Here is a 22009-nt window from a genome sequence, read left to right as displayed (position 1 = left end):
AAAACAAAAAAATTACTTTTTCTTTTCTTTCTTCTTCTCCTTTCTTTCTATCTTCTTCTTCTGTAAATTTTTTTTTCCAATCTGGTAGAGTCGAATGGAGGGGACAGGGTGAATATGTACTAAAGGGGGTCAAAGTTGTGAGAAAGGCACCACTGGTGCCGCCTATGGGGTACCCTCAACTAATATTTTATTATTATTTTTTTCGACCTCTTTTTTTTTTTAACCTGCAACTGTCAGAAAGTGTTTAGATTTAAGTGTGGTGCCGCCTATGCACCACCCTCTATCATTTGCAATGGCCTATTTTCATACATAATTTTAAGGGCATCCTATTTTGTTTTTTTTTTCATATTATTATAGTAAAAATCTCTAATTTAAGGAATATGAAATAAAATTATTTAGATAATTGATTATATTTAAAAATAAATAAGTTTAATAAGTGAAAGCCTATGTGTCAATACTATAGATATAGCGTGTGTCAATAATTTAGGCAATCATATCAGTTGAGACCTTATATCTTGCAATATAGTATATTAGTTTTTTTTTTATCCCATGCTCGTATATTCTATAGAATTGTTATTTATTAGAAAATATTACTTTAAGCTTGTATAAGTTATTTAAATTGTAATAAAATATTTTTATTTAATATTTTAAAACATTTTATTAGAAAAAATAATAAACTATATTTTTAACTTTAAAACAAAATAAACATGAATTTTTATAAAAAAATTAATTATCATTGTTTTGTAAAATTATGGGTCTGTCATTTGCATACTATAATTATTGTTTTGAAGATAAAACTGAAAACAAAAGAAATAACATGATATTTTTATAATTTTGAAAAAAAAAGTGTTCGTACATGAGTTTTTAAATTAAAATAATAATAAATTTACCTCAAATTTATATTTATTATTATATTTATCTCGTAATTAAAATTGAAAATTTAAATTTTATTATAATAATATTTTAAAGTTAAGTTTTAGAGGTAAAAGGGTAAAAATTATATATATTGCATTAAAAATATATACATTTGTAAAAGGGGAAAATGACACAATATAAATGATATCTATAAAGCTGTAGTCAATAAATTTATACAATATTTTTGCAATGAATTTGATTTTCTTTTAGTTTTTCAAACATTATTGTAAAGAACATATAGTTTATACATTATTATCGTTTGTCAATGCTCTTTACGGTAGATGAAAAATGGTCCATCAATCCTACAGCGTCAAATATATATGATTATGTGTTGGGTTTTATAGATTAAAATACTTCAAAACTACATTTATGTCATATTTTAAAGTAAAATTTTAAATGTTTTCAATATAAAAAATTTATATAAATGTACCCCATATTTTAAAATTAAAACATTAAATTTTAGAGTAAACTATCAAAATAGTCACTTTTGTTTATTTCAAGTTACATTTTAGTCATTTATGTCTAAAATGTTACGTTTTAGTTAATTGTATTATCCTGTTGCAACGTTTTAGTCACTTACGTTATCCTGTTGTAACATTTTAGTCATTAGATCATTAATTGCCGTTAATAATGTAACAGTAAGCTGATGTGGTACATTAAATTATCATTTCAAACGGAGATTTTAGGTTAAATTCAACAATTGGTCCCTATATTTTTCATTTTGAGCAATTTAATTTTTTTATGTTCTTTTAACTTTCCTCTTCTTTTTTTTTTCCATTTTATTCTGCTTCTCCCTCTATTTTTCTCCCTTTTTTATTTCTTTTAATGTAGTTTTTCTATGTTTTCCTTTTGTTAAAACTAGTCCACAAGCTTGTTTCAATCAAAAAAAATAAATTGTTCAAAGAAAAAGTATAGGGACTACTTTTAACAAACAAAAAACATATAAAACTATGTTAAAATAAATGGAGAATGGAGGAAAACAGAGGGATAATCAAAAGAGAATGAAAAATAAAGGGAAAAAAAGCAAAGTTAAAAAAAATATAAAAGAGAAAAAATTAAATTGCTCAAAAAAATATGGGGACCAATTATATAAATTAACCTAAATTTTTTATCTGAAATGATGATTTAACGTGCCACGTCAGCTTACCGTTACACTGTTAACGATTCAGTGACTAAAATGTTACAACGTATTAACGTAAGTGACTAAAATGTAACATTTCAAACATAAATGACTAAAATGTAACCTGAGCTAAACAAAAATAACTATTTTGATAGTTTACTCTAAATTTTATTAAAAATAGATGATGATTTTTTTAAAATTAGTTTGTAGATGTATTTTAAGAGGAAACCTAATAATATTTTTGCTTTTTTGGGTACATAATATTTTTTTTGCTTTAATTTCTACAATCCAAGAAAAGTATTTTATGTGCAGTAAAAAAAAAAGAATTGTACTTTTTCAAAGAAAAAAAAGTATGTATTTTTACTACATTTAAATCTAGAACCCACAAAATTTTTTTTTCTTTCGAAATTCCCTTAAATTTGGTTTTAAGAAACATAAATCCAAAATTTGAATAAAGAAACAAACTTGTAAGTCAATTTAAATGTTGAAACGCAATGAAAATGAGTATTCTAGCCTTCATTTTACATTATTTTTTTCGTTGGCTAAAGATAATTCTTTTTTTTTTTTTAATATTTCAAAAGATTCAAGCTGTTTCTTTCCTTTCGGCTAAAAGTAAAATCATTGAAGGCATTAATCAGTACTTTATATGATAATTATCTTTTATAACCCCAATATTTCATACAATATAGGAAATCAACTCAGTTAGGATCTTTTCCTACTGCTTGGATGTACAAAGTTTTTTCTGATCATATCAGAAATTCTGATATTTATTATAGAGAAATCTAGAAATTCCTTTGTTAGCTTAACAATGTTATCCTATTCAAAGTATGGCCTCCTCCAGATGTCACTGTTCCATGGGATACTTGGCCAGTTCAACATAAACCTTATCATAAAGAATATTATGAAAATATTCCAGATCCATCAGAATGGTCTCAAGACTATCTTTTGTATTGCAGTCAAATCAATTTTAACAAGATAAGGATTCAAGATGAACAAGAAGATAAGTTTTAAGACGAAGATATGTATAAAGATGATCATAGTGAAAGTTCTCTGGACAGTGCACAATTTCCTCATTCCAATGCCAACAGCTAAAGCACTCCGGAGAATCTTTACTTTTGCTTTTACTTTATGTGTCACGAGTATGTACTAATATGAATCTTTACTGTTACTTGTGTTCTTTACTTTTGGTTTTGCTTTTATGATTGTGTACCACTTTGCACTATTAGTATTTGCACTGTAACTATTTTGGTCGTTTCTTATCTCCTTCATTTATAAAAGGAGATGTTTTCTATCTTGTAGGATCATCGAGTTTCCTATCTAATAAAATATCAGTGTGTTCTATCTATGGCTTTTTAAAATTCTCTCGCTTTCTCTCTAAATTTCCTTCTAGACAAGAATGAGCTAATGAGTTAACTATGAGTTAAAATAAAGTATGCTCAGTGCTTGCTATATACATATGGATCCTACACATCAGAAATATTAAAACTCTGATCAAATATGTCAATATTGTTGAGGATTGCGAAAGTTTTTTGAATTAAGCACTCATAGCTAAAAAACAATATCTGTTTGAATGGCCAGGAGGGATAAGCAATAAACAATATTATTGGTTTGGCTTCTTAGTGGGTCTTGCTAGGAACGACGGGAGATGAATCTTGGGCTATAATTTTAGTGTTGGTAGTTGTTGTATGGAGCAACCGGAATTCTAAGCTATTTATGATGTAACAAAATGCTTTGGAATAAAAGCTTTGGTGGAGTGATGGTTAAAAGTGATCGTTTTGGGGGAATGTGGGTTTGTAACGGTTTCTTATAGATTACTACTAATAGAGTTTTGGTAAATGTTCCGTAACGGGTAAACAATTGTTTATTTTCGATATATTTTCAAAGAATTGCATGCGGAAATGAGTAGCTACTGCCATGGCAAGTTTATCTGAAAACAACCAAATGGACCTTCACCAATTTTTACAATCTCCAACAATAGAAGTGAGTAGTGGATTTCATAGGGAAGCGTATTGATGCTGATAGAATGAGGATTAGCAATTTGTAATCTGTCTTGGTACCAAAGAAAATAATTTTTTGAAGTTTGTGGTGTACTTCCATGGTGTGTGTAGGGGTTTATTTATAGTGTTAAAAAAAAAGTTCAGTGAAAAATTAAACTTATAAAATTTGATTTTTTTAAAACTTATCAGGTATATTTAAAACTTTTTTTTATTGAAATAACTTATCCGTATAATAAATTAGGCTAAAAATAAATCATGTTATATTAATATTTTAAAGATTTACTAATATCTATTTTATCAATATAAATTTTTTAGTATTTTATAAATTGTTATCCATAAATATTATAAAATTTTCTTCAAATAAATAAAATAATATTTTTTAACTAAATAAAATTATAAAAAACTAAACGAACAATAAATTAATAGAAAACTATGTTTCATTTCTATATTATTTGAAAAGTAAATAAAATTAAAAAAAAGTAAAAGTAAATAAAAGTAGATCCAAAAACGAGGAACTGATGTTCCAAGAAAATTTGAAAACGTTATATTAAAAATTGAAATAAAATCTTTGTAGGATTTAAAATTTTAAAAATAAATTGGAATATACATATTTTTTTCATAAAATTTAAAAGAAAATTTCTAAAAAAAAATTCCTCTGCTATTATGGAACTTAAATTTGGAAAAAAATTCTCTCCAGAGACTCTATAAGGCCATACATTACCATAAATCGATTGCACCTTTAAAATCAATAATTTTACTTTAAAATTTAAAATTATAATCATGAACAATTTTATTTAAAAAAATTATAATACCTAAAGTTTAATTTATCCTTTCTTTCAAAAAAAATTATTCTTTAAATAATATTTTTGAAGATAATATAAATAAATGTTTTGACAAAATTAAAATTGAACCAGTAGATAATTTTTAACTTTAAAAACGTAATTCTTAAAAAATATAATAATTTATTTTTAAAAATATTTTTGAATAGCATTTACCAATTAAATTTTATCATTTTGATAAAAAATATTAATAAAAATGAAATAATAAATATTAAACAGAAAAATGTAGATATCTCACTCGTCGCAAATATAATGTATGCATATATCATATATGATGCATTATATAATATGATATAAATAAATGATGTGTTATATTCAAATGCAAAAGAGCAAAATATAAGCCAAACTTATCAAACAATGCTGACCGGTTAAGAGAGACAAGACGTGGAAAGAAAACTCAGAAAACCAGAAAGTCATGGTTTCCACGAGACGAAGTGGATCTCTTTCCGGTAACAATAGCAAGAGATCTTCCTCTTCAGAGGACAAGCCTCCGTCTCCAAAACGGAAAAAAGTATCACAATAAAACGCATAAGAAGACTCTGTTTTTGGGTTTTGCGTGTGGCGGATTTGAGTGATTAGATATTGACTTCTTGGCGGGATTTTTTTTCTTATAGGTGGAAAATGTGGAGAAACCGTTGTCGGAGGCGGAACTTTCTAAAGAAATGTGCACGTCTCCCGCTGTGCATCCCGACGATTGTGGGTACGGAGAGGCTCCGATAGACGATGACGTGAACGCCGGGAAGGGCGAGGCTTCTTCGGCCGCTGTCGCCGTTGCAGTACCTATCGCTGATGGTTAGTTCTTGTTTTCAGCTATTTCCCAGTGGCATATATATTTACAAATATTATTATTTGAGTTTAATTTCAGTTAATTTGGATTTGCATTTGAGTTTTTGGATGCGTTCTTTCACTTCTTACTTCTTGATTCTTGAATTTACAAGGATAGTTTGAGTGATTTTAATTCTTGAAGCGATCTTTTTTGGCTTTTTCTTTTCAATCCATGAGTCTCATTTTGACTGAAATTGGATTTGGTTGTTTTAAACGTTCTGCGCCAATTGCTTTAGACAAGGGGAGGAGTTCATTCTCTACATGGACTATTGGCCAGAAACAGAATCCAAATCCTGAGACTTCTACACCTTGGTGCAGGCTTTTATCACAGTCGGCGCTGGTTAGTTCAAACATTTCTTTAAGAAAAATACTATCTTCTGTAGTAGTTAGTCTTTGTTTAATTGATAGTTGACATATAAAACCTTCTCTCTCATGTTATCTTTTCGATCATATGCTTATCTGTATATTTAAGCATTTTGTGTTTGTTAAATTTTAGATTTATGAACGAGTGGCGGTCTTTCTGAGTTTTGACTTAAATCAAAATTCTAATAATATTTGTAATGAGTTGAGCATTTGTGTGAACTGCAGAATCCTAATGTTCCCATTTGCACATCAAATTTCACAATTGGATTGAGTAAACACTGCAATTTCCAATTAAAGAACCAGACCATTAGTGCAACTCTTTGCAAGATAAAACACGCCAAGGTATCACTTCCATTTTACAGTTAATATGTTGCTTTTGTTGGATTGTTACAAAATTATGAATGCTTCTGCAACGAGGAATTTGACACTTGAATCATGTGATCCTGAACTCTCTCTCTCTCTAGATGCTTTAGCTCTTTGGATTTAGGGTTCTGTTTGCTTTCTTCCTATTTTTTTCAATGCTTTGTTTGGGAAGCCTTTGTTTTTATATATATATTTTTGGAGATAAACTCCTTAATATGTAATTGCAGTATAAGTACTCATAATTTGTCAACATGATCAGCAAGAAGGAAGTGGAGTAGCCATTCTAGAAAGTACTGGGAGCAAGGGGTCAGTGCAAATAAATGGGACAGTGGTGAAGAAAAATACCAGTTGTGTGCTGAACTCAGGTGATGAGGTGGTTTTTAGTTTGCTGGGGAATCATGCTTATGTATCCTTTTCTTGGGTTTGAGGGCAATTCATTAAAGTCCATCTTTTGCTTGTTGAGTGCTATTATAGTGCTTTAAGTTACTCAGTTACTCTAGTGGTGACGCTTTATGTGTCTATGCTTGTTGTGTTATCTCCTTAATTTAATTTCACTTGATCTAGATATTTCAGCAGCTCATGACTGAGGTTGCAGTTAAGGGTTCAGAGGTCCAGAATTCCATAGGAAAGTTTCTGCAACTAGAGAGGTCAGGAGATCTGTCAGCTGTTACTGAGGCTACCATTTTGGCATCACTTTCAAGCGGGAGACCAGATTTATCCAACTGGAAATTTCCTTCTCAAGGCAGCAGTAAGATCCGGAACATCCTGGAGGTGCCTACTCAATCTGTTGTTCATGATACCACTGATGTTGATCTTGATTGCTTGGAAGGAAATTCAACTGCTAACAGAGGGATCGATAAAGCTTCAGAGGTTGGAGCAATTCTTCATGGAAGCAAATTAGAAATTTCATTGATAACTTCCCATATTATTTAAGGTATGGTCTAACTTCATTCATAGCTGTCTTTTTCTTTTTTTTCTTAAAGAAATATTTGAATGTAACTGATCTTTTGTATCTTCATCCCCCTCTCCCGCCCATGGAGGTAAAATTAAGAACATACCTGATAAAATCATTGCTTGTGTGCAATGATAATATTGAGTGTTTAATGGGATTATTTGTTAAGGTTTCTGCAAGAAAATTTTACTAGCAGAAATGTTTTGACAGCCATTTCTTAGCTTTATGTTGTTAAATTCTTTTCTTTTCTTGAATCCGAGTGAAGAGGTTTTGAAAAACAATTTTAGATGTAGGTTATTTTGCAACTCACCTTTTCGAATATGCACAGGGACCTACCAGTTCTGCTTATAAACATAACACTGTCTTTCCATTTATGATTTCCTGGTTGCCTGTGCTTTCTGTTATAGCAGAAGAAAGGCAATTGGAAATAAAATTTGTTTATTTTTGGACTGGACCGAAGCCGCGAAAGCACGTATTTCTTATTGATGCTGATCTAGTTATTTTATGAAAGCTTATTTTCAGTGGAAAGTCCTTTTTCTAGCCACGAAGGAAACTGGGTTTAATATTTCTATAGTAGGAGTATGTAGAGTGTGTAGCCACTTGAATGTATGTTAGATAAGGGTTTTTATGGACTATACATTCTGAAATGTGCACTCCCAGCTTCAGCTTATGCTAATAGAATGTTGGGAGAATAGAATGAAGGGAAAAGAAGCAAATTAATTGGGAATAAGCATATGTAAGAAAATTCAAAAGAAATGGTTAATTTGGGAGTGGATGAAAGAGAGAAGTATTTTGATGCTCTTTCCTTCAGAATGCTAGAGTCAACAGAAGCTAAATTATTTACTGAATCATGATTTGGTATGTATCTAGAAAAGGAACTCTGTTAGCTAGCATGAGATACTGTGGGGATTGAAAGGATGAGAAATAAGTAAATATAAAGCACTTTGATGACTTTTCTTTAATAGATCTGTGACCATGTAGGTATATGACGATAGAATAGCTGATGGTTCTGGCACATCGTGTTTAAATTAACCTGAGATTAGCAGTTATTCAAAATTTTCCCATTGTAGGTTTGGTCAAATAGATGTTGGATGTGTCCCAGTAAATTTTCTATCTTTATGCATACCTGTTCATATGATAATTGAGCGATTAAAGCTTATGCTATTTATTCTTCTATGCATTCTCAATGTTCTTTTTCCTGAAATAAATGGAAGTGATCAGAATATTTTGGTTATTTATATAATAGCGTGTCATTACTCATTAAGTTGTAATTTTTATCTTTCCGGTGAAAATAAAAAAAATGTGCTGATAGCAGCTTCAATTATACACCTCAAGCACAAAGAGCATGTGAAGTATACTTCAGATCTAGCCACTGTGAACCCTCGGATTTTACTCTCTGGTCCTGCAGGTTTGTTAGTATATTGTTATTTTTCTGTCAAGCAACCTATTCTTTTATCAATAGCATTAAACTGCAAATTGAGCGTTTCCTTTCAAATTTATATGCAGGGTCTGAGATATATCAGGAGATGCTGACAAAGGCACTTGCTAATTATTTTGAGGCCAAATTACTCATTTTTGACAGCCATTCTTTTTTGGGTGTAAGAGATCATTACTTTTATGAGCTATTTGATTGTTGACACTACTGCATTCTTGTGGCTTTCATTATCCAATTTTCATTGTTAGCAATTTATTATTTCCCCAGTCAAAGATAATAAAGGCTCATAAGTTGGTGAATTATCAATTATAAATATGTTCTAGGGTTTGTCTTCAAAGGAAGCTGAGCTTCTTAAGGATGGAACCAATGCAGAAAAATTCTGCAGCTGCACCCAACAGAGTCCTGGATGTACTGTCTTGACCAACAGTTTGACTTCATCTGTTGAAGCAGAAACTTCTAGCCCTGTGGCTGCCCCTTGTGGGCCAGAATCACAGCCAAAGGCAGAAACTGATACCATGCCCTCCTCATCTCGGACGTCTAAGAATCTAATGTTTAAGATAGGTAGTTACATTTTCTTGAAAGACCTCGCAGAGTAGGTGTCTGTGTCATTCACATCTCAAAAGTTTTATTTTTATTATTATTTGGATTCACTTTTCAGACTGTGTCCTAACATTGAAAATGCAGGTGACAGTTAAATTTGTGAATTCAACTTCAGGCAGTCTCTATCCAGCAGCATTTCCATCTCAGTACAGCAGCCTCTCTCTACTCTTTTTTCAAAAGGTGGCTTGAATTCCACATATCATATCTTCCAATTTAAGATTCCAAAATTAATTAGTTATGGAACTTTTTTACTATATTGTGTGCTTTCAAATGTCTTTGTGGTCTCTGCAACCTATTGTCAATGTAATCATTTGATGAGAATTAATGAATAGCTATGAATTTTTTTGAAAGCCTGTTTCAGTGATAGTTTGCAACTTTAAATGCCCTTCTAATGTTCTCTCTTTTACTGCTGAAAACAAAAATGCCCTTCCACTTGATCTGAACGCACCGAATACAGCCAGTTTTCATAGTTGCACGACTTGCATCCTATTTCTCACATGTTGTTTCCATTTTCCTTTTGTGATTTTTGTTTTCTAGCACTATGCTTTAATTTATTCTTTATCAATTCAATAAATAGAGGTCCACCTTATGGGGTTCAAGGGAAGGTCGTCTTACGCTTTGCGGACAATCCTTTCTCAAAAGTAGGTGTAAGGTTTGATAAACCTATACCTGATGGTATTGACCTTGGAAATATTTGCGAGGGAGACCGCGGGTTTTTCTGCAATGGTAATTTTATATGTAGCTTTCAATGTTTTGTGTCCATGTTTCTTAACATTTGATTATTAAAGCTGTCTCTTTCTTGCTCCTAGTTTCTGATCTTCGTTTGGAGACTACAATCACTGAGGATTTAGATAGATTAAAACATTATCTGAGGTAACATTCATTATCCTCGAATAAGTGTACAATTCCTGTCTGGCTGTATGGTTTGTTTCCATTTTTGGTTTCTTATCAACTTAATCTGGCTTTTTGACAGGTTGTATACAGTGAGAGTAGGACTTCTCCTTTTATTTTGTTTATGAAAGATGCTGAGAAGTCTCTTGTGGGAAATACAGACACTTATTCCACATTTAAGAGCAGACTTGCAAAGCTTCCTGATAATGTCATTGTAATTAGTTCACACACTCATTCTGACAATCATAAGGACAAGGTAAGTTTGTTTTGGTTTTGTTAACTTTCCAAAGTTCTTGTGCTCTTTCTTTTGATACGTTGACATAAATGAGTTCAACTTGTTTTGGGACTGAAAAAGATAAATTAAAGTAGCACAAAATCAATAACCGAGAGAATCAGAATTAAAAATTGGATAAAGCTGAGAATTTTGGTGGCAGATTGATTCAAATACTGTTAATGACAAGAAGTGTCCTTCTCCAGATAGCAGTAGGCATTAAATATCATAATTTTTTAGTTTGGGGGCAATCTTCTATCATAAGTCATCAGAAAGATTTGTGATCAAGAGTATGTTTTGGGGTCTAGAGTAATATGGCTGTCCTATTTAAATGTTAGATTCCAGGAGTACCTTACCCTTTCAAAATCTAACCCTGCAGTCACATCCTGGTGGTTTGCTTTTCACAAAATTTGGTGGCAGTCAAACTTCTCTCCTTGACTTGGCATTTCTGGTAATGATTCTATCTTTTGAAAAGATTATCTTTCTCTCTCTCTCTGTCTCCCTCCCTAGTGGAGGCTGCCCAAGTTATTATCCTGTGGATGGTTATAATATTTTATTTACTATTGTAACCAATGGTGACTGTGGGTGCTTTTCAATGAAGGGTGGAAAGCTGTTTGCATATTGATACTTAGTCGTTTCATCCTTTCCAAGCTTCTTGATTAGTTTGTAATAAAAAATGTTGCATCATAATGGTCAGTTGAATATTGTTTGGAATTCTCTTATGAGAACTGAATTGAGGGCACATAATAGTTCTTACTTCGGTCATCTTTGGATTCAATTTGTTATAACTGAGAATGTTCAGCTTTGTTTTTAGTTGAGTTATTTCATTTGTATGCTACTTTCAGTAATTTTCTAATGATGCTTGAGCAGCTGTTCATATAATAAGAAAATTTGGGTTTCCTGTTTTGACCATAAGCTTCCATTTCCCTTGCAAATATACATTTCCTCCCCCACACACAAAGCAGTTGTGCATGCATGCACGTTCTGTCTTTTATAGGCTGTTGCATAGGCTATTCTTGATTTCAAGAGGGGTGATATTTGTTCTCTTTTTGATCTTTTTCAGGATAGTTTTGGTAGGTTGCATGACAGGGGGAAGGAAGTTTCGAAGTTGACAATTTTTGACTAAGCTTTTTCCCAATAAAGTGACCATTCACATGCCACAGGTTCAGATGGTGCATCACAAATAATAGATTGTGTTTGTTGTATTGTCTGTATGTGTGTTTAAACGGAATATATTATTGAAGCTTATGTACTACTACAGGATGAAGCTCTGCTTGCATCTTGGAAGCACCAATTGGATCAGGATGCTGAAACTCTTAAAATGAAGGGGAATCTGAATCTCCTACAAACTGTTAGTATATCTTTTTCTTTCTTGGTCTTTAAATGCTGAAGATTGGTTTAAGTTGCTTTTATCATCTATTTGGAGCTTTAACATTCAGAGCAACATTTAGTTCTTTGGATATCCTTGTGGAGTTTTGATACTTTTATATATTACTATGAAGGATATCACAATTGCATGGGAGAACTTCTGTGGCTAGTCACATAGATATTAAATCCACTAGGTTGATTGCTTGGTATGGCGTACTGTACTTGTACTTTGGAGTGTATAGTGGAATAAATTTACTCTGTTTTGAAGATTAGGATTTCGAATGACAGGTATGCTTTCTCCAACTTCTGTATGAAACTTACTGTTGTTCCAGGGATGACTAGGTATATTGCTCCAATATGTAATTCTGGGTCAGGGTAGTACATACATCAAATCATTACCAAGATCTAACTTGTTGAGCAAGTATTTTCCAAGAGGGTTTGTTGGTTTCTGTTTAAGGTCTTTTTACATGTAAGGTTCCTTGTAAAGTCTTTGCCTACAATGGTCATTGCTTTATATGTTCTTTTCACTGATAGGAACTTGTTGAAATTCAGGTGATTCTTCCTTCTCTTTTTCTGGTGTTTTAGGTGGAAAAACAACAGCACAAAGATTTTATGGCTCCTGAAAGTAACTTAGCCAGTGATTTATAGTATCTTTATGCATTGAGGATATACTTGGCTTTATGTTAGATGGGTTCTAAGAATTCAGCTAATGTAGTAATGGAGATTTGGCACATGTGAAAATGAAGTTTCATGAGAGTTCACTTGGAGATTAGAACTGTGAGTGGCATTAGATTATTAATGTTTTCGCCCTTTGGGAATTCGTCCTTTAGGTAATCAAGTTTATAATGTCTTTGCCTGCCTCCTCACCTCCTCTGGCCCTTTCAGCATTGAGCCCCCTAACAAATTAGAGTTTGTGATTACTCATTTATTACCAGGATGAGGTTTAAATTAGTCCTGAACATGCTATGTTAATTGACTCCAAGCTTGAGCTTATTGAATGTTTGACAACTCTCTTGACATGCTATGTTTTAAACGCGGCATTTTGTAAATGATACTACTGTTATACTTTCCATTGTGTAGGTTTTGGGTTGAAGTGGGATGGACTGTGAAGGGTTTGAAACTTTGCGCATCAAGGATCAGACCCTTACAAATGAAAGCAAGTTATCTTTTGGCATATCATCATCTCCATAATATCAGATAAATTTTCCCCATAAATTTGTATTTTGGAATCTGTTGCAGGTGCCGAGAAAGTAGTTGGATGGGCTCCGAGTCACCATCTCATACTGAACCCTGAAGCTGGTTCCAGGTTGAGGCTTGTTTTGTCTTGTGAAAGGTACCTGATAGTTAATTTTGTCAATTTGGTTCAACTGCTTTAGCTACACAATTTTCAGATGGGAAGCACATAATTATAATGCAATTTCTATTCTGGCAGCATCCAGTACAGTGCTGGAATCTTACAGGCTATCCAGAATGAATCTAAAAGCTTGAAAAAGTCACTTAAGGTCCTTGCCGTACTTTTGAGCAAAATGAGTTGCACTATCAAGTTTCATTTTTGTATCCTGATTCCCGAAGTTCGTGCATGCTTTCATGAGTCTGTCCACTAATCTTCATTGTGGTTGGTTTGCTGATCTCAGGATGTTGTAACAGAAAATGAATTTGAGAAAAGGCTTTTAGCTGATGTCATTCCACCCAGTGATATTGGAGCTCTTGAAAACGTGAAGGATACATTAAAGGAGTTGGTTATGCTTCCTTTGCAGAGGCCTGAACTCTTTTCCAAGGGACAACTAACCAAGGTTATTTAGCATATAGCAATGGGCTGTTTCTTTTAAAATATTGCTACTCAATTTTGTTGGTTTGCAATATTTTTTGTTTCTATAAGTTGTAATCCTTCTATTCAATCTGAGTTGCCACTTTTTGGTACTATGGATTTGTTTTATTCTCTTTGTTTTCTAGGAATTCTCGTCCTTAACTTTTATGTTAATAGCCTTGCAAGGGCATACTCTTATTTGGACCTCCTGGAACTGGGAAGACTATGCTGGCAAAGGCTGTGGCTACTGAAGCTGGTGCAAACTTCATTAATATATCAATGCCAGGCATAACATCAAAGGTCAATTCTGCTGTTCCCTTTCAACTGATTTGGCTTTGCTATGGTATCATATCTTTAAAATATCTATTCTTTTGCAGTGGTTTGGTGAGGGTGAGAAATATGTGAAAGCTGTTTTTTCCCTAGCCAGTAAAATTGCTCCAAGTGTTGTATTTGTTGATTAGGTTAGTTATCTATGATCCTCAATTTGTATTTTCAATTTACTTCAGTTTCATTGTACTTATCCTTCATCTTTGATGTGACTTATAGGTTGATAGCAAGTTGGGCCAGAGGGAAAATCCAGGGGAGCATGAAGCAATGCGGAAGATGAGAAATGAATTTATGGTGAACTGGGGAGCATGAAGCAATGAGAAGATGAGAAATGAATTTATGGTGAACTGGGATGGTCTGTGTACAAAAGACACTGAACGGGTTCTTGTACTTGCAGCCACAAATAGGCTTTTCGACCTTGATGAGGCTGTCATTAGAAGGCTGCCACGGAGGTAAAGTATCACTTTGGCTTCTTTTGGAGGAAAAAGAAATGAAAAGATACAACTTACGCCCATTTCCTTTTCTAGTTTCTTTTGAAATATTGAACTTTCTTGACATTCTTGTACACAACAATTGTCAGAATTTATAAGAAAAGCTATTTTGTTCTTCTCCCCTCTTTTGCTTCACTTTTTCAAAGATTACCATTGTAATATTTCGTTGATATGCCAAATATATCCTTTAGATGCAGTCTAATTCTTGCACATATACCATGTGTGCATGTATCACCAGCTTACTCCAGTTTAACTTATTGGTACGTTGAGACTGTCTACTAACGGTTTCTAATTTGGCAGATTGATGGTAAATTTGCTAGATGCTGCAAATAGAGCAAAAATACCAAAAGTTATTCTTGCAAAGCCTGATGTTGATTTTGATGCTGTTGCAAGTATGACAGAAGGATAATCCGGGAGTGATCTTAAGGTTATGTTGACTAGTCTTTTCTAACATCCAATGAATATTTTCTTGTACCTTTTAGCTGACTGCTTTTTTACTTTGTTATATTGCAGAATCTATGCGTGACTGCTGCACACCGTCCAATTAAGGAGGTTCTGGAAAAGGAGAAAAAGGTTGGTATTGCGATCAATGGCCACTGTTTACTATTTTTTTCTTATGGAAGGATTTTGGCCTTTTTTTCTCTATGTAATGGTGTTGACTTCATGAAGTTAGGATTAATGGCCATAGCTAGATGGAATGAATTGTTTTAGTAGTCAGGATAGCCATTGTGATTTTTAGTGTTGAATTGAACATGTTATGCGGGGTAGATTAGGGGTGTAACCGAGATTAGACGAGCTCCAGTTGTAAGAAGTTCATGCTTGAGCTTGACTCAAAATTTGAGGTTTGGCTTGAACTTTATCCAAATAAAGATCAAATGGTTGAACTCTTTCAATTATATTCATTTATCTGGTAAAAAATGAGTTCAATTTCATGCTTGACTGCAAACTTGATTGTTGCTTGAGCTCTGAGGTCAACTTCAAGTTCAGCTGCAAATTAAAATACCTTTAATACTACTTAAAAGTTAAAAAAAGCTTGAGTTGAGCATTGAGATACTAAAATTTGGCTCACCCAATTTCTATGGTGACCAAACGGAATTTGAGAGTTTTTTTCGACTCAAACGTGAATGGCTTACGAACTCAGGGTCTTGTGTACGAATGTTAGATGTGACCTTTCCTAGTGTATCGATGAAACTGATTTCTAAGGTTACAAGTCTGAATCACTAACTTTCAACCAGCATGCAAAAGTTGACTGCTTAGATTTTTGTTTTCATTTTGATTTACTGAAATAGTAAATAAAATGTATAGTTCTAGGGAATCTACATCGTCAGAAAGGGGAAACAAGGTATTGAAAGGATCATCTTACTATTTTAATATTTTGTACATTGATGGCAGGAACGAGCTGCTGCTCTTGCAGAGAGCAAATCTCCTTCGTCTTTATGCAGGAGTGCTGATATACGCCCTCTAAACATGATGGACTTCATATTTGCTCACCAGCAGGTAATTGGAAAACAAATATTATTGTAGTGTTTTTCCCTCCTAAGAAAGAGATCATTAACCAAACCACTTTAACAGGTATGTGCAAGTGTATCATCCGAGTCCGTAAACATGACCGAGCTGCTTCAATGGAATGAGCTATACGGCGAGGGTGGCTCAAGAAGAAAAAAGGCTCTCAGCTACTTCATGTGAAAGCTTCTTTGTACAAATGGTTCGTTTCTAGGCTTTTTCTTCTAAAATCCTGTATGCAAGTAAATTTACTAAGGTGTGGCCTGTTGGAGAGTGTTCACTGGGAAAGCTATTTTGTTTGTAAAATCAAAGTATAGGTTTCTAACTCCGTTCTTGCTTCTCGGGTTAGTTTGGGGATGGGTTACATTTTAAGGTAGCGAAACCTCCCTGGTCTTGTTTTCTTCTCCATCGCCGTGATGTTGGCACGAAGAGCATGTCTATTCATTAATTTTTTGTGTCTAAGTTATTTAACCACCCGTAGAAGGAAAGAGAGGATGCTGTGAATATATAGTGATTCTTTTACGTGTTTGTTGGAATTCCTGATCAATAAGAAATGTTAGCAGATTTTGTTTAGTTTCTTAAGCATTGCCCTTCGCGGAAACCTGTTGGTCCTGTTAATGAAACACTTTTTTGCATGTTTGGAAAAAATAAATTGTTGGACCCAGCAATCTGATTGACTTGTTCTGTCCTAAATTTATATAAATATATATTATTTTAAAATGGAAGTATCATAGAAAAAAAAGTAGTCAATGATACTTAAACAGGAAGTAAAAAAATAAGTTAATGATATTTAAATAATTTAGTATAATTATGTAGAATATAAATTTTAAATGTTTTTAAATAATTAACATAAGTTATCTGTAAAATTTAATTTAAGTATATGAAATATGGCAATCATATACTTCACCTTCATATCATAATTTGGAAGCGTTGATGTAATTTTATGTCCTCGTAAATGGTTATACGATTAGTTATTTGTGACTACATCGTAAGTTCATTAGAGATATTATTAGTATCATAATCATAATTACTAGTAAAATGCACAAGCAAACAAACCTATCCTGTGAAGGCTTATAAAAATGATCAACAAATTGTGTAGTTTGGTGGAAACTGGAAATCTATACATTTGAAATAAAATTAAAAAATGATATTCAGGTATTTTCACTTATAAAGCATCAGATCTCTCAACTTTTCTTTTTGGTGGAAAAGCATTTACAATGAGTTGCTTTTGATTGTAAACGGTCACCGGCTTCCTTTCATGCTGAATGAGATTGGGTGAGAAACATGGAATTGGTCGTATTGACATGGTTGAAAACCGGCTTGTTGGCATGAAAAGTCGTGGAGTCTACCAAACTCCCTCCCGGTGGTGCAATCCTATTCAACGCTGTTCGTGAGCTAGTCTGTAACCATTCAAGTTAAAGATTCACTTGCATTCAAAGTATGCTGAGCTAGTTTATGCAGGAAGGTGGTTTGATCCACATCACGAATCAACGAGAAGATTAGATCACCACCACCGGCTCCGTAACTCTGAAACTATACAAAGGGCCAGTTTCTGTAGCTAGTCGGACCAGTAGCCATAGCTTGTCCAGGGAGGAAATCTCCTCCTTTGAGAGTGGATATATATATATATTCAAGTTGTGATGCTGCTGGGTTTATTAGGATCTTAGGTTCAGCAGCTAAAAAATTGGATTCAATTGATAAAAAACCGATTACAATATCATAATTTTAATGAAATTATCACATGGAAAGAACTATATATATGTATATACACACAGTGGTTGAACCAACCTATTGTTAAGCATGGGCAATATTTGGTTGGAGATGTGCCGCATGTTGCAAATTCCAAAGGATGTCATCGAAAGTTGGGCGGCTCCACAATTCTGGACAAATGCAGTTATTTGTTAAGCTAATCACCACTGTTATTGATTCTTCTGAACACGTCGCTAACACTACTGGGTCCATCAACCTTACACGCCCTTCCTGCTTGCTTAATGATGCCTGTTCAAATTTATTCCAACTATAATAATCTCACTGAAGTTTCAATAAAAGATAGCAAATAACTAGGGTATACTATACTTGTATCTTAATAAATCCAGAGAAAACGTCACACAGTAACAATTCATAGTTTAAAGTCACACCGTACCAATTCATCTCGTAGAGTCGCCTCTGTTTTAGCAGGTACGGAAGGACCAAGCATTGATTCCAGCAAGATGAGACCAAAGCTATAAACATCATCATCTAATCTTGTCATTTGCCTGAACATTTTGTCCACATAGTAAACATCTCAGCTTAAAACTGCTAATATACATATCTCACCTAAAAAATAAGATTAGATTTGAACGCCTCAACATTAAACAATGATCACATCAAAAGAAAGTAGTTCTTACCATGATTTAGGTTCCTGTCCTTTTGTCTGAAAATCAAGAATATGAATGTAAGTTTGCAATCAATTGAAACCAAGGATCAGCAAATCGGACTACTTACAGGTGTAAAACCAAATATTTTGATTTGAGATTCAAAGCCCGATTGAGTTTCACTTTAAAGTTTGAACTTCACCCGAGCTCGTTCAATTAGACTTGATGAAACTGTTTAGTTTGATTACTTAAAACATAAAATCAAATTTGATTTTTTTTTGTAAATCGATTGTTTACGCCCTACCCTTACCCCATAGTTGCCCGTTTCTTCGGAGATAATTGATAGCCCATAGTCACCCAACTTTGCCAATCGATGTTCATTGATCAATATGTTATTTGTCTTCAATCTGTTGTGGAAGAAACCGGGAATAACTCCAGTATGCAAGAAATGCACTGCCTTGCAAACGCATATCAGAACTGCTAATCGTTCAGGCCAACTGAGAACTTCTCCTGGAGAATTATCAGAGAGATGGGAACGAAAATTCCCATTAGGAATATATTCAAGCACGAAGAAGACTCTGTTTATGCTGCAATTATCATCTTGTTCAACTTCAATGCAGTGCCCCAAAATGCAAACCAAATGTGGGTGTCGAATCTTCGCCAGCATATCCAACCTGAGTTTCAGGTTACGGATCGAGTATTTCTTGGATGTGGGCAGGCATCTTATAGCAACTTGGGTTCCATTCTTTAATAACCCTTTGAAAATCTGGGAAAGGATTGAAGAGCTGATTCAGTGATGAATAACTGAAAATGGGTCATTCTTTTCATGGAGATTTATGTAATGTAAAGTTCCAGAATCTAGAATTTACCTTTCCGTATGAACCTTCACCGAGAAAAGCCGAGCTATCGAAATTGTTTGTAGCTTCCTTTAACTCTTCCAAACTGAATGATCGACAACTTGGAAGAATTTGTACCTCCGACTTTGAAGATTCAAAAACATGTCCTGAAGAACAATCTAAGGGAAAGATGAGATATCATCACCCTACGTATTTACATCAAATTTTCTCCTAGATTTTCTCTATTATTTCAATTCGGATATATTCAAAATTTTAAAAGGTCGTATTCTTGTGACCATTTCCAAATATGCATTAGACAAACATTGTACACTAATCTTCAAGAAAAATGAAGAGTCGAAGCATGAAAATTTTTCTCATAGAAAACCTCCCCTACTTGGACTCTAGTATGAGTTTCTTACATTATTCAGACTCAGTTGTGAGTCTTGGATATTGGATACGTATCCAATATGAGTATCTTGAATTGTTTCTAAAGTTTTCTATAGCCATATATCCGTATATGTGTTGGACATAAGTGTCGGTTATAAGTTCTTCAAGCAACATTATGAAGGACAACTGTGTTCTAGTGAATAACCTACTTGGATTGGTTAAAATCTCAGATGATAACCCTGCTGTTGAGTTCTCTGGTACTGATTTCTGCAGTAAATGTTGCTCCGATCTCACTCGAGGGCAGTATCTTCGACACACAATGAGAAAGCCAATAGCCACAAGAACAATGAGAACTGCAATTCCAACAATGAGACCAACCAATACTCCTATGCCCTTGCCACCATTACTGCTCTTATAAACATGAACTTTAAATTCTCTGCAATATGATTCTGGATGCTGATGATGTCCGGCAATGGAAAAACAATTGCCACTGAACTTAATAACTCTGTTATCTCTTGTTTCAGAGTTTAAACAAGAAGGCAAGCTTCCCATTAACCTATTGTTTGATATATCAACGAACTCAAGGTTTCTCCCACAGTTTAGATTGTCTGAAAGGGAGCCTTTCAATGTATTTGATGCTAAATTCAAGTGAGTGAGGCTTGGTAAGGAGAAAAGTTCAGGTGGAGGTTTGCCAGTTAACATATTGAATGACACATCAATGTGTTGAAGCTGATTTAATTGGCCATATTGTGTTGGGATTTCCCCCATGAAAGAGTTGTTGTCGAGGAAAACCATAAGCAACCCTTTAGGTAATGTTGGCAGATGAGAACCCAATTTGTTTCCACTCAAATCAAGCAGTTTCAGATTTGTTAAGCTGCTAAGATCGGGCAAATTCCCTGAGATTTCATTGCTAGATAAAGCAAGATCAACAAGTGTTCTAATACCCTTTATTGAAGATGGAAATGGACCTTTCAATCTATTGTTCTTCATCCTCAGAGTTGTCAGATTTGGCAAAGAGTTTAACCAGCTTGGAACTGTATCATTAAACACATTATCATCCAATACAAAAGTTTGAAGCTTCAATAATGTGAACATTTTGGGAGGGATTGAACCAAAGAGGAAATTTGAGCTCAAATCCAAGTATTCAAGTGAAGATAACCTATGGATTTTATCAGGAAGAGGACCCCAAATGCCTAAAGAGATCAAACTGAGAGTCTTCAAGCTTGAAAGCCTTGAAAGAGTTGTAACAAAAGAATCCATTGAAAAGCTCTGTGATAAAGTCTTGTTTGGTAATGGGAAACCAGAAAAATCACTAACCTTAGTTGCAGGCTTATCTCCCATTATATTGAGCTCAGTGACTGAGTTGAACTCGCATGTGATGTTCAAGTTTGCAGATGGTGGTAAAGAACAAAACTCTGTTTTTCTATCGTACCATAACTCAAGTTGCTTTGGGTACTCCAAATGCTTCTTTAGCTGAAGGAGAACTTGGCTTTGAGAGGTTTGTAATTGAGAGTCACATAAAACAAATAAACTCCATGAAAGACATGATATCAGTAAAAACAAAGTGCAAAACTCCATGGAAAAGTTTCAAAGTTTTCTGTTTTTTAACATATAATTCAGTCCGAGCCAGATATGGGAGGAAGAGAAAGCACTTGAACCTGGTGAAAAGCAAAGGAAACCCAGAAACGAACATGTTACTAAAAAACATTTGAAACAGAAGACACCGACAAAGACATGATACATTCCTGTAAATAAGTTTGCGGAAAACAAGGTAATGAAATACAGCACCTGAGATTCTTCAAGGGTAAGGAGAACAATTGATCTTTTTCCCCCTCTGGAACTGGAATCTAGTTACTCTTATTTGTTCTTTCATTATGAAATCAACACCAACAACTGGTAAAGAATGATAGATTTTTTTTTTCCTTTTTGGCTTTTGGGGTTAATGCGTTTACTACATAGATTTTTTTTTCCTTTTTGGCTTTTGGGGTTAATGCGTTTACTACACCCACATGGCGGTGTTCTTGGAGATTTCAAGCTATTTCCAACAGCAAAGGAATCGGATTCTATTCGGAGTTAAAAACACGCAGTGGTGAAAGCAGTTGTTTAGCTTCCAAGCAGTATTTGCTAAAAAAGTACCAAGAAAATTATCCTGGAAAAGAGCGCCAGGAAATTGAAAATTGCCAAACTTAGCTTATTTTATCAGAGTTTTAGACCACCAAACATTGAATTAGGTTCACAACATGGGTGGCCGTAAGACATTGATTTTAAAAACAATAGACTGGAAATGAAAAAAAAAAAACCAGATTGGTCTTGTTTTTCACTGATTTTTATTTAATCTTTTTCGATTTTGTAAGTGGATCCTGGT

The 22009-nt window shown here is 33.6% G+C and overlaps 1 protein-coding gene and 1 pseudogene across 5 annotated transcripts; one reads left to right on the top strand and one right to left on the bottom strand.

The window, feature by feature from the left end:
* The first annotated feature begins 5200 nt into the window (after nucleotides 1-5200).
* On the top strand, nucleotides 5201-16640 carry LOC121211462 (uncharacterized; annotated as a pseudogene).
* A 526-nt stretch (nucleotides 16641-17166) lies between these two features.
* On the bottom strand, nucleotides 17167-21980 carry LOC121211068 (probable inactive leucine-rich repeat receptor-like protein kinase At3g03770). 5 transcript variants are annotated; one of them, XM_041083277.1, is made up of 8 exons: nucleotides 21433-21980; nucleotides 19854-21302; nucleotides 19291-19436; nucleotides 18732-19187; nucleotides 18455-18480; nucleotides 18211-18322; nucleotides 17856-18065; nucleotides 17167-17743 (listed from the first exon to the last, which is right to left on the bottom strand). In XM_041083277.1, exons 2-7 carry the CDS (start codon nucleotides 21220-21222, stop codon nucleotides 17862-17864), a joined length of 2313 nt encoding a protein of 770 aa, XP_040939211.1. In that variant the 5' UTR covers nucleotides 21223-21302; nucleotides 21433-21980; the 3' UTR covers nucleotides 17167-17743; nucleotides 17856-17861. The 5 variants fall into 5 exon arrangements, with proteins under 5 accessions (XP_040939211.1, XP_040939212.1, XP_040939213.1 ...); XM_041083278.1 differs by having other exon boundaries at nucleotides 17167-17467; XM_041083279.1 differs by having other exon boundaries at nucleotides 19291-19424.
* Between the last annotated feature and the right edge of the window lie 29 nt (nucleotides 21981-22009).

This window comes from Gossypium hirsutum, chromosome A12 (assembly GCF_007990345.1).
Source record: "Gossypium hirsutum isolate 1008001.06 chromosome A12, Gossypium_hirsutum_v2.1, whole genome shotgun sequence".
Classification (NCBI taxonomy): Eukaryota; Viridiplantae; Streptophyta; class Magnoliopsida; order Malvales; family Malvaceae; genus Gossypium; species Gossypium hirsutum.
Note: the sequence above shows the minus strand (reverse complement) of the source record. Positions and strands in the feature narration are given on the sequence as shown.

What these genes read in the sequence shown, in the direction of transcription:
- LOC121211068 (XM_041083277.1), bottom strand. Translation starts at nt 21,222, where the DNA reads ATGGAGTTTTGCACTTTGTTTTTACTGATATCATGTCTTTCATGGAGT. An exon ending in GTGAAGGTTCATACGGAAAG is followed by an intron (nt 19,188 to 19,290) that starts GTAAATTCTAGA and finishes ATCCTTTCCCAG; the next exon opens with ATTTTCAAAGGGTTATTAAA. An exon ending in GGACAGGAACCTAAATCATG is followed by an intron (nt 18,323 to 18,454) that starts GTAAGAACTACT and finishes CAAAATGTTCAG; the next exon opens with GCAAATGACAAGATTAGATG.